The 12,472-nt window shown below is 45.5% G+C and overlaps 1 protein-coding gene across 2 annotated transcripts in view; it reads right to left on the bottom strand.

Moving 5' to 3' along the window:
* Chpt1 (choline phosphotransferase 1) overlaps positions 1-10,387 on the bottom strand; it is a 29,970-nt gene extending 19,583 nt beyond the window's left edge. The window contains exons 1-2 of one of the 2 annotated variants that reach the window (XR_006149522.1): positions 10,012-10,290; positions 379-526 (exon numbers count right to left, since the gene is read on the bottom strand). Coding sequence is in view for 1 of the 2 variants with exons in the window: in XM_042693278.1 (XP_042549212.1) it covers positions 379-526; positions 10,012-10,290 (427 nt within the window). In the remaining variant the exon portion in view is untranslated. Of the gene's footprint in view, positions 1-378; positions 527-10,011 lie in introns of both variants that reach the window. The other variant, XM_042693278.1, reaches the window with a different exon arrangement.
* Positions 10,388-12,472: the final 2,085 nt, after the last annotated feature.

Here is a 12,472-nt window from a genome sequence, read left to right as displayed (position 1 = left end):
GGGTCTGGTCGTGGGGCCTGAACTCTGGGCCTGAGCGCTGTCCCTCAACTTTTCAGCTCAAGGTTAGCGCTCTACCACTTGAGCCACAGCACCACTTCTGGCTTTTTTCTTTTTGCTGAGGAATGGAACCCAGGGCCTCATGCATGCAAGGCAAGCGCTCTACCACTGAGCCACCTTCCCAGCCCCAACAAAATAATTTTTTGAACATACATTATGAAAAATTGTTCCCAAATTTCTATGTCAACAAAAAATTGACCAAACAAGCAGCTCCCTTCATTTCAGTTTATAAGCTATCAGTGCAGAAAACAAACAAACAAAAAACAAAAAAAAAACACTACAGGAAGAATAATTTTAAAAAACAACAACAATGTAAGTTACCTGTGGAGAGAGAGTCACAACCATGGTCAAAAAGTTCTCCTAAGGGAGAACAAGAGTTTGTTCTTCTGGCTTGCTTGCCATCAATAGCATCCAGTGACTGGTAGATAAAGAGTCCCAGGGCACATAAAAGGTACGTCCAGTATGGCGCCTAAGAAGAGAGGGAAACAACAATGATGGGTAAGTGCCAGTAGGCTAGCTGGTCCCTGAAAATCGCCCCACCTAAGCCAATCAACACACTTTGTGTTTACATTTTATATCACAACAGTATGCTCCAACGAACATGCATAATCCTCCTCCTTTCAGAGAAGCAATGAGACAGAGGAACTGCTCTAAGTCACAGACTAGAGGGCCACAGAGTCTCGAGTTGTGAGAAGCAGAGTCAAACAGCTGAGCCAGGCTCAGGACTCTCATTTTCATTCCTAGTTCATGGCTCATTAGCTTTTTCACTCTAGGCTGGCTCTCTGTCTACCATTGGAGCCTGACTTCCAGTTCTGTCTTTTTGCTGGTAATTGGAGTCTCACATGGCCGGGCGCTGGCATCTCACATCTATAATCCTAGCTACCCAGGAGGCTGAGATCTGAGGAGCAAGGCTCAAAGCCACCCCGGCCAGGAAGTCCATGAGACTCTTATCTCCATTAAACACCAGAAAACTGAAAGTGGCGCTGTGGCTTGAAAGTCGTAGAGCACTCACCTGAGCTGAAGAGCTGAGGGACAGCGCTCCCAGGCCCAGAGTTCAAGCCCCACAACTGACAAAAACAAAAAAGATCTCATGGTCTTTCCTGCTTGGGCTGGCTTTGAACCATGATCCTCAGATCTCAGCCTCTTGAATAGCTAGGATGACAGGCATGAGCCACCACGAAATATGGCTACTTTTAAAGGCAATCTTCAGACCTTCACATCCACTCATGACATACGACCAGAGTTTGAAATTACTCTCCCACCTTATATAACCAGAAGAGTATTAGCAACCACAGTTCTATGACTTGGCCGGCAGCCTGTGATCTCGAGAGAAGAGGATCAGCTCCGGGAGCCCGTGACGGCTCCAGCTTACTGCCGCTTCCGGGTCATGGTGTGGGAAGGGACTCACTCAGCTGGGTAAGCAGGCTGCGTTGAGGGGGTATCAGAGTTAAGGAAGGTCGAGGGAGGTAGGACTTGTGAACTCTTCAAACCCACAGGGTTTGTGGAGGGCTGCAGAAGGTGTCCTCTGAAGCGTTGGCTGTGAACTGACCTATGTCTGAATGAGACAGACATGCTAGCAGCAAGGCCAGGAAAAGGAGCACTGAGAAGCAGAAGGTCAAATTGTTTTGCCCACACGTGGGAGGAGTTCATGTTCCCATTAGGCAGAGAAGAAAGACTTTGTAATATCCAGGGCATTAGGCAGAGATCTCAGATGTACACTGCTTTAGCAGTGGTCAAAACTTAGCTCTAAAGGCTTTTACAAGACAGCCCGAACAAAAGCTAGTCTTAAAAAAGATCCAAAAAATTCCCTATAGGTTAACCAGAGCCAGCATAAAGTATATGTTAGATAAAAACCTAGCACGCCCAGTCAAAAATGACCAGTGTTATGGACAAGCAGGAGACTATAACTTACAAGGACAAAATTAACCAAAACAATCAGATCCAGGAATGTGAGAAATAACAGATATAGCAGACAAGGCCAGTAAGTTATTACAAATGTGCTCCTCATGCTCAAGAAGGTAAAGGAAAACATGACAATTACAGAGAAATAGAAGTATCAATGGAAATCTCTACAAAGGAGCTCACTCATGGGTGGTCAGGGGGCAGCATGTGGAGAAGAGTCCAGGGACAAGGTATACCCTTCCAAGGCTACGCCCCCAGAGACCTACTTCTTCCAGGAGGACCTCCTCATCCTCCATCTAGCTAGGAATTCATCAGTGGACTAACCCATTGAAATTAGATCCCTCAGGTCCTAATCAACTCTCAAAAGCCCTTTAGATCACAATAAACCAAGCCCTTATCACACAAACATACGGGGATCTTTTTGTATTCAAAGCATAGTATCTGATCAGCCCAGAATGGTACATCTTGGAGAGAAGGACAGCATAACTGTTAAAGAATTAGGGTTTTAACATTAGAGCTATGTTTGAGTCTCTGGCTCTCTTTTCCAGTAACTGTGGGGCCTTGAGCTAGGCATTGAACCTCTTGAAGCCTTACGTGCTTGAACTATAAGTTGCCTTGTCTGTACCTCCAGCTGTATCTAATGAAAAACGTAGAATTTTTAAAATACAAAGCAAGCATATAGTGCATGCTCATTGTTATGTTGGAAACTATTAATAGCAAAATACTGTTTTTCTTATTTTGTTTTTCTGAAATAGGGTCTCACTGTGTAGCCCAAGTGATCTCCAACTTGTGGTCCTCGTGCTAAGATTGTAGGTGTGCAACTAGTATGCTTATCAAATATCAACTTCTATATGGTTTGTGTAAAAATTCTACAAGTACTCAACCAACTTGATCACCCCATTCTTCAATCTTCCTAAGTAAATAGAACTTTGCTTTAAATAAAAAACATAAAATTTTCAACAATTTTTAATATGAGAGGCTCAGTATTAATGCAAGCACTACTAATTGCATAAAAGGATACAAAAGTCTTTTATTTAAAAGGAAGGTAATATAAATTAGGAATAACGTAAGAACAGAAGGAACTTGAGTTATGAACATAAGTAGTAAAATATCGCATTTTACTACTTCAACATATTTTCAAACTGGACACTATGAAAGGCAGGTGAAAAGCAGAGCCAAGAGTACAAAAACAAAAAGCGAACCAAAACTAACTCATCTGGAATTTTTTCAAAGAATGCTAAAATGTTGTGCAGGGAACAATTCTGTTAACTAGCAAGTTTTTAACCTTTTTCTTACTATGAAAAAAATACATTTCTTTAATGAGAAAAGCAAAGTTTAATTCAAATGTTTCTAAATTGCAAGTTGTGATTCTTAAAATTTCTGATTGCAAGAATATTGTAGGGGCTGGGAATGTGGCTAAGTGGTAGAGTGCTTGCCAAGCATGCATGAAGCTCTGGGTTTGATTCCTCAGTACCACATACACAGAAAAAGCGGAAGAGGTGTTGTGGTTCAAGTGGTAGAATGCTAGAATCTTGTGCAAAAGACGCTCAAGGACAGTGCTCAGCCCTGAGTTCAAGTCCCAGGACTGGCAGAATTAAAAAAAAAAGAAAAAGAATCATTGTATATTCAAGACCAAGGGACACTGCTAAAGGAGGGCTTTGTACCTAGTCAGGTGACATTTTATTTTTAAGAGAACTCATGGTATTTCTAGAAGTTCTAGAAAGTATATCAATGGTCCGGTTGCTGTTGACCCTCTGACTCACCTAGTGCCCGAGATATGCTGATTTTTTCCCCTGGGAGTCTGTGAGAGGCAGGGCACTTCCTTGTTTGCAGAGGTGGATTCCCGCCCAGCCATGGCTTGGCCTGGCTCCAGAGCAGGTTAGGGAAAAGATAGGAGCAGGAAAGGGAAGATCATTCTGTCAAGCCCAACAGAATGGCCTCAAGGCTTACTAGTTACATTCGGGATCTTGGGCCTCAGCTCAGTTTAGGGCTAGCACAGAGATGACCTCACTCATTTTCTAGGAGAGAGAGCAGGTTGTGATTGGGACAAAGGAAATCAGATGTCACTCCAGATGGCACCAGCATTTCAGAACCAGAGGGCTGCCTTGTGATCTCAGAAGCCCGATTTTAAAGGGTGGCTTCCTTCCTATTTTTTTCTGTGAATAGTTCTGGGTTTTCTTCCTCCTTCAGTACTTTCTAGAAGAGTTCTTGCTGGAACTGGGCTAAAGGGAACAGGAGAGTGAGGGTGGTGGCCCAAATCTGCCATCAACAGGGATTGCATTAGGTGCTCTTACCATCCATTCTGTCCTTCAACTTCATAAAACCCCAGTGTCTGGATCCTTATGTCCCAGAGATCAGGGTTTCAGGAATACAATTACTCATTCTTCCTATGAATCAGAATGCTATGTTTCATCAACACTTGAGCCAGGATATTAAAGGAGAAACAGCTTATGCCTTATCAAAGCCTTCTCCCACATTATCTGAAGGGTTTCTCCACAGGTGGGTGGAGGCCAGAAGGCACGGCAGCTTCAGAATTTCCGGAGCATTTGCTTGTGGGGTCCTGCAAGGGTCTCCTTTAAATGTGGATGCCTGAGTTTACACCCATCCTGAATCTCTGTGCTACTTCTAGAAATTCCATCTTCTGCAAGCCAGCAGGTTACATTTTATTTTTAAATGTGATTTTGTTATTATTAAAGTGTTATAAAGAAGCGTAAATAAGTCAGGTACTCTGTACAGGTTTGGTTTGGTTTTGTTTGGACAATATTACCCTGCCCAAAATGTTATCCCCTGCCCCAAAGTCACACAATTCATTTTCCACATAGTATATACTGAAGACCATGCTTGCATTTGTTCACTCTTCTTCTCTCCCTTTCTATGCCCCCCATTTATCCTCTTAAAAAAAAAATCCCAATAGCAAAAACAAATACCACCATTACCACCACCACCACCACCAAAAAATCCGTGTTTCCATTTCTTCAAATTCGTTTTGATAAACAGTATTTTAAATGTTCGGAAAAGTTACACTTTTGGGTTCCTCCTTCAGTCTGTACATGAATGCCTGGAGTCCTGTATAGCTTATCATGTCCAGAGAAAACATATGCCGTTTGTCTCTGTGAGCTTAGACCTCACTTAACATGATTTGTCCCAGATCCATCTATTTCCCTGCAAATGACATCATCTTACTCTTTCTAATGGATGAGTAAAATTTCATTGTGTATATATATGACAATTTGATGATCCACTCATCTGTTGTAGGCCATCTGGGCTGTTTCCATAATTCAGTTATTATGATGAGTGCAGAAATGAATACAAGTGTTTTTACTATATTCAGACTTGGTAGATGCCCAAGGAATGGTATGGCTGGGTCATAGGGAAGCTTGATGTTTCATTTTTTTGAGGACCCTCCAAACCTCCATCTAGAGTGGTTGTTCTAGTTTACATTCCAACCAACAGTACATTAGGGCTCCCTTCCCCACCCCCCATCCTTGCCAGCCATACTTGTTTGAATTCTTGATGTTGGCCAACCTAACTTGTATTTTATTTTAATAAGAAAGAACACTCCCTTTTAAGACTTATTAATAAAGGAGAGGAGAAAATTTGCCTCCTGTTTATTTGCCCAATACTTGCTTATGTGCCTTAAATTTAGCCAGGCCAAACAACTAGTAAGTATTTAATCTAAGAATAGTAAAAGCTAGTAAGAATTGAAATAACATCTCTCAACATTACACTGCAACATCATTCATTCACACAATCAATAACAAACACCAAGAATTCAAGAACCTGCTAGCACTTGCTTGATGCAAGGCATTGCATTAAGTATGAGAATTATTCAAATGGACAATCACTGTCTGAACTTGAAATCTAGTAGGCTGTCCTGCCCAGAAAGAATACATATAAAAAGGAGAAGTTATACTGGGTGCATGTCGCTCAAGCCTGTAATCCTAACTACTCAGGAGGCTGAGATCTGAGGATCATAAGTATCCAATAAATGTTAGTTGTTATTATAACAATCAACAAGTGGCTGATTTAATTTGGGAGAAAGAAAACACATTAGAAAAGGTGGTGAATTGGTAGTTAGAATTGGGCACTGAACAATAAGCTTGGAGCAGTAGCTCACCTAGCTACTCAAGAGACTGAGATCTGAGGCTTGTGGTTTGAAGCCAGTTGGGAGACACAAAGCCAAGAGACTCATCCCCAAGAAAGCAACAAAAAGCCAGAAGTGGAGGCATGGCTCAAGTGGTAGAGTGTTCATCTTGAATAAAAACGTCCTCAACAAGGCAAGGCCTGAGTTCAAGGCCCATTGCCAGAACTAAAAGAAAAAAAGAAAAGAAAGATAGGAAGGTAGGTAACTAAATAAGTAAAGCAGGAGAAAAGAGAAAGGAAAAAAGAAGAGGGAGAAGCAGGGAAATCCTTGTCATAGCCAAGTATTTCAATCTGGCTGGAGTGACAGCTTTAAAAGTATTTCAAACATAATGGAAACCACTTTCATTAGTCTCCCTTTATACTCAGTTATGTCCTAGAAATAACACTGTCAAGTCTGAAAAGGTACTATGAATTCTTAAGTTTCAGGCCAGGTTAAAGTCATTTAATCTCTCTGGGCCTCAATTTTCTCTTACGAGAAAGTAAACTGCTGCTAGCCTGGGCACAGTGACTCTTACCTGTAATCCCAGCTGCTTGGGAAGTGGCGATTAGGAGGAATGCATTCTAGGCTAGCCAAGGCAAAGAGTGAATGAAACCCCCATCTCACCCAATAAGCCTGCCATGGTGCCTGTGATCCCAGCTAGGCAAGAGACATAGGTAGAAGGATTGTGGTCTGAGGCCAGCCCTAGGAAAAATGCAAGACCTGCTCTGAAAAACAATTATAGCAAACAAAAAGAAAGGGGGGTTGGCTGGGGTATAGCTCAAGTAGGAGAGTCTACTATGATCAGGTCTTGAGTTCAAACTGTAGTACCACCAAAAACTATAGTAATACCAAAAAAAAAAAAAAAAAGAAAGAAAAGAAGGGAGAGAAGGTAAGAAGGAGAGGAGGAAAGGAGAGAGAACGAGAAGGGGGAAGGGGGAAAAGAAGAGAGGGAGTGGGGTAATAGAGGACTGGAGAAAGGAAAGAGGGATAAAGTGGGGAGGTAGAAGGGGAAGGAGGACAGAGAGAAGAAGAAAGGGAGGGAAAGAGGAGGGGGAGGAGGAGGGAGGGAAGAAAGGAGGATGGGAAATATGACTGTTTCTTCAGGGTGGATGGAGACTCAGGAATACATCAAGGGTGGGAAGGTCATTCTGGGAAGGGGAACTTGCCAGTTTCGCTGGGTTGCTATGGGACATACAGACAGATACAAGAGTGGAGGTGCAACTCCTTTATACCACTGCATTATATAAAAACTCAAGTGTTCCTCCTGCACACTGCAAAGAGAGAAGAGCAACTGCAAATGAGAAGATAGCAACAAATAACAAAAGGAATATGAGCTTTGAATTTGGAGCAACTTAGATGGGCATATCTACTTGTTTTGTTACCTTAAGGCAAGAGCCAGACGTGGCTATGGTCTTTATGTTATTGCTGTCCTTTTATAAAGCAAGCATTATACTTTAATATGTGGATGAGGAATTTTAATTCACTAAGCAAATTCCACATTTATCTGCATTTGTCATTTGGTCTTCACAGACTCCTTGTAAAATTGCCTGGCAGGCATTATATTCTATTTTCGACACGAGAAAACAGATCCAGTAGGTGTGCTGTGACAGAGAGAGAGGGGAAACCAAGTCCCCACTTCCAAGTCAGCCACCTTCTCATTCTGGTGCCCCCTGCCTCTGGGAATTCTGGAAACAGGCAGCAGAATCCCCCAAACTACAACAGCATACTTTTTACAAACAATATGGAAATACTGATGCAAAATCTGCTAAGAAAGGTATAATAAATATATGTCACCCATTTGACCAAGAAGCATAACCTGACTTACAGAATTGTAACCCACCTTTGTATTAATAATAATGATAATGAGGATGAGGATGAGGATGATGGTGAACATGTCATCGATGAGCAAGATTTTTAAAAATTGCTAAGCCAGGTGCCAGTAGCTCACATCTGTAATCCTAGCTACTCAAGAACCTGAGATCTGAGGATAGTGTTTCAAAGCCAGCCAGGGCAGGAAAGGCGGTGAAACTCTTATCTCCAATTAACCACCAGAAAACCGGAAGTAGTATTGTGGCTCAAAGTGGTAGAGCTCAAACCTTGAGCTCAAAAGCTCAGGGACAGTGCCTGGGACCTGAGTTCAAGCCCCACGACTGACCCCCCTCCCAAAAAAACCCCCACAAAACACAAAAATTGTTAAAAGGCCATTGTATGAATGTAGAGCATGAAGTACTCTCACTGTATTCCTGGAATCCAACCGTAATCTCTTTTAGCCTTCTGCAAGACCTGTACTCTAATGTGATGATAGAGATACTTCACGAGGAAGTGGCGCCGTGGCTGAAGCGGTAGAGCGCTCACCTTGAGCTGAAGAGCTGAGGGACAGCGCCCAGGCCCAGAGTTTAAGCCCCACAACCGACCAAAAAAAAAAAAAAAAAAAAGAAAAGAGAGACACTTCACGACTTGGGCACAGAAAAGAAAGCAATGTATGGGATATGCTATGTAGTATGTATCTCACCTCCTTTCACTCTACAGGGCATCTCCTCTTACACTCAGTATCCATGGATGCTTCTGATGAAAAACTGTCCAAAGTCCATATTTCTTACTTTGAACATAGGTCAAATACAATTAATACTAAAAAATCGGTTAGCTTTTATGATCCTTGGGTGTCAATAAGGATTATTGATTTAGTGGAGCTTGAACTCAGGGCTGGGTGGCTAGCCTTTAGCGGTTTGCTTAAGGCTGGCACTGTACCACATGAAGCACAGCTCCACTTCTGACTTTTTGATGGTGAACTGGAGATAAGAATCTCATGGGCCTGGTGCTAGTGGCTCACACCAGTCATTCTAGCTACTTAGGAGGCTGAGATCTGAGGAACATGGTTCAAAAGCCAGCCTAGGCAGATAAGTCTGTGAGCCTCCCATTCTTATCTCCTACTAACTACCAGAAAACCCGAAGTGGCCCTGCAGTTCAAAGTGACACAGCACTAGCCTTGGGCAAAAGAGCTCGGGGACTGCACCCATGGCCACCTCCCATACCCCCTGTCCCCCCAAAAAAAGAATCTCCTGGCTTTTCCTGGCTAGTTTGAACTGCAATCCTCAGATCTCAGCCTTTTCAGTACCTAGGGTTACAGGCATCAGCTATGGAGGCTTGTTTTCTGAGGTTTTGTGTGTGTGTGTGTGTGTGTGTGTGTGTGTGTGTGTGTGTGTGAAAGAGAAAAAGTTATGAAGGGAAGTGACTTCCTCTTAACAGTAACTTATCTTCGATCAGTGCTACCAGTAATTTCAAAATCACTAGCAGAACCTTTGAGAAACAGATGATTATCAAAGTATCCAAAGTGCATCTTGGGTTTGGCCAACCCAGCCAAAGTGAGCCAGGCAGGGTGGAGATGTGGGTATGTGTGTGTGTGTGTGTGTGTGTGTGAGAGAGAGAGAGAGAGAAAGAGAGAGAGATCTGTGTGTGTGTGAGATCTGTGTCTGTGTGTGTGTGTGTGATCTGTGTGGATCTGTGTGTGTGAGAGATCTGTGTGTGTGTGTGAGATCTGTGTGTGTCTGTGTGTGAGATCTGTATGTGTGTGTGTGAGATCTGTGTGTGTGTGTATTCAGTCTCCAGTGTGCATAATACACAAGGCCACTCCACGGGGGGGGGGGGGGCGAACAGACGCGCCTCCTGTGTCCCCCAGGATGCTGTGGGCGGACAGGGGCAAGGACAGTGACCTTGACAGCCCCTCCACGGCCTGGGGGAGGCTAGGGGGCGGTCAAAGGCCTGAAGTAGAGGCCGGGACGGCCTCCGGGCAGCCTGGGGGGGGGGGGGGGAGAGGCTCGGGGTGCACCCCCCCACCCCGAGGGTCTCCCGTCACGCCCCTCCCCTTCCCAGCGCCCCTAGCGACCCGGTGTGCCGGGCCGGGAGCCGGGGGCGGCCGGGGCGGGCCGTACCTCCTCGGTGACGGTGGGGCAGTAGGAGACGAGCAGCAGCGTGGTGACCATGTTGACGGCGAGGCCGATCAGGGTGATGGTGTTGGGCGCCATCCAGAGCGGGATCCACTGGAGCAGCCAGGTCCAGTAGAGCTGCAGCGGCGGCTCCAGCAGCGAGGCGCCCGCCGCGCAGTAGCGGTGCTCCTCCAGCCGCCGCAGCTGCGCGGCGCCCAGCGGCTCGCCCAGCGCCCTCAGCCAGCGCGGCTCCCGCCGGCCCGAGGCCCCCGCGCCCGCCGCCATGGCCGCCTGCGGGCCGGCCCGCGCCGCGGGGGGGGCGGGGGGCGGGGAGAGCTGGAAGGAGGCGCGCGCGCCGCGGGCCTGCGCCGGCCGGCCGGTGACACCCGCCGGTCCGGGGGGGCCCCTAGCTCCGCCGAGGTCGAACTCCCGCCGGGCCCACCCCCGGGTCCCCGCCCCGCCCCGCCCCGCCCCCTGGCTCCGCCCTGCCCCTCGTCCCCGCCCCCAAAGCGGTGGGGCAGCGGGCGCGGCCGCCTGGGGGCGGGGCTTTGGAGATAAGGGGTGGAGCTGTGAAACCTGACCACGCCCCCAAATGTCGCTGATTGGACAGATCGGACCTGTGGGCGTGTCTGCCTGCTGCCAGAGGCGTCCCGCATCTGCCCCCGAGGTCCGGTTTCTTAGCCTCATTAATGGCCCTCGAAAAGTCTCTGTGGCTGGATGGTTCCTCCGCCTCGCGTTGTGCCCACGCACCCCTGCAGGACCACGCTGCTGCAGAGCCTGGCGTGTAGAGAGTGAGGAGAAGATTCCGCGGATCTTTGGACACCAGCTTGATGACCCCAATCTGCCTGGTAAAAACACATGAACATGTTTTAGCGAAAGAGGAAAGCGATCCCTCCATTATCCGGCTCAGGCTAAGCCTCTTTGAGAATCAGAGTGACGTTTCCGCAACTAGACTTAAAAAGAAAAAAAAAAAAAATCTGGGCTTGGGAACATTTATCTAACCCGGGAACTGAATATTTGAAGCCCACATGTCTATTTTTCAGAGCATTCGACACCAACAAGGATGGGTATTTTTAGACCAGCCTTTCCTTGGAATTAAGGGCCGTAATCCAATCATGTCCTTTCCCCTGGGCCAAGGAACAGTGCCCCGGCCCCTTACCTCACAATGCACGACTTGGACAGTGGACGTCCTGTCATAAACATGTTCTGTTGCACAATCAGAGATAAGCTTGTGTGTCTCTTCACTTCGTGGTTCCATGCTTCAGTGCATCAGGAAAGCTAGAAACTCACTTCCTGGATCCTCCTTTGGTTCAGTATCAGTCTGCAGAGATGTTCATCCAACAATTTGGAACAAGGAGACAGCCAGTTGCAGCCCGCCTGCCTTTCCTACAGTCCATAGCTAAGTATGTTTTTATATTTTTAAGTGCTTGGCAAAAATCAAAAGAACAATAGCTCATGGTGTAGAATTTATGAAATTCAAATCTCAGGTCCATGAATAAAGCCATGTAGTTTTTTTTCCCCCCCTCAGCAGAGTTTAGCAATTAGGGCAGACTGGATGGCTTGCGAAGCCTAGAATATTACCTGATTTTTTTTTCTTCAGTACTGGGGTTGAAATTCAGGGCTTTGAGCTTACTTAGACTGGTTGGTGCTTGACCATTTGAGCCACGGCTCCAGCCCTGCTTATTGCTACCTATTTTGGTGATGGAATCTAAGGAACTTTTTTGCCTGCTGACCTCAAACTGTGGTCCTCCCGATCTCAGCCTCCTCAGTAGCTAGGATTACAGGCTTGAGCCACTCTGACCCAGCAACTACTTGAGTCTCTTTACAGAAGAAAATTTGACAGCTTTGAGTTTGAGGTTACCGACAGACCAGACCATTCATTGGATATACTTTTCTTTTTCTCTCTGTTCTTCTTTCTCTCTTTCCTTCTCTCTCTCTTTCTTTCCTTTCCTTTCTCTCTCCCTCTCTCCCTCTCTCTTTCTCTTTTTCTCTTTCTTCCTGTCTTTCTTTCTTTTTCTTTTCTGTCTGTCTGTCATACTGGAGCTTGAACTAAATCTGTTTATAAAGTCCTCTTTTAGAAACATTTGCTAACAATCCTATCTCCCTAGGTACTGGAGCTTGAGGTTAAGGCCTAGGCACTATACCTACCTTAGTTTATTTGCTCAAGGCTGAAGCTCTACACTTGAACCATAGATCAACCTTCTCCTTTTTGGTAGTTTATTGGAGAGAAGAGTCTATAAACTTTTCTGCCTGGGCTGGTTTTGAATCTTGGATCCTCAGGTTTTGGCCTCCTGAGTATCTAGGATTACAGGTAGGAGCTACCAGCAATCAGTTTTCAATCTATCTTGTTTTGCTTTTTGTTTTGTCTTACAACCCAAACATCTCTTTCCTGCTATTGTCTCTAATCCTATGCTCCAGCTGCCTAGGTCTATTAGTTGTACTTTGGTTCATTTGTTCTCTACTGGAT

This window comes from Dipodomys spectabilis, unplaced genomic scaffold (assembly GCF_019054845.1).
Source record: "Dipodomys spectabilis isolate Male_0828 unplaced genomic scaffold, ASM1905484v1 ptg000163l, whole genome shotgun sequence".
NCBI classification, from domain to species: domain Eukaryota; kingdom Metazoa; phylum Chordata; class Mammalia; order Rodentia; family Heteromyidae; genus Dipodomys; species Dipodomys spectabilis.
This window is presented reverse-complemented; position numbering and strand designations above follow the sequence as displayed.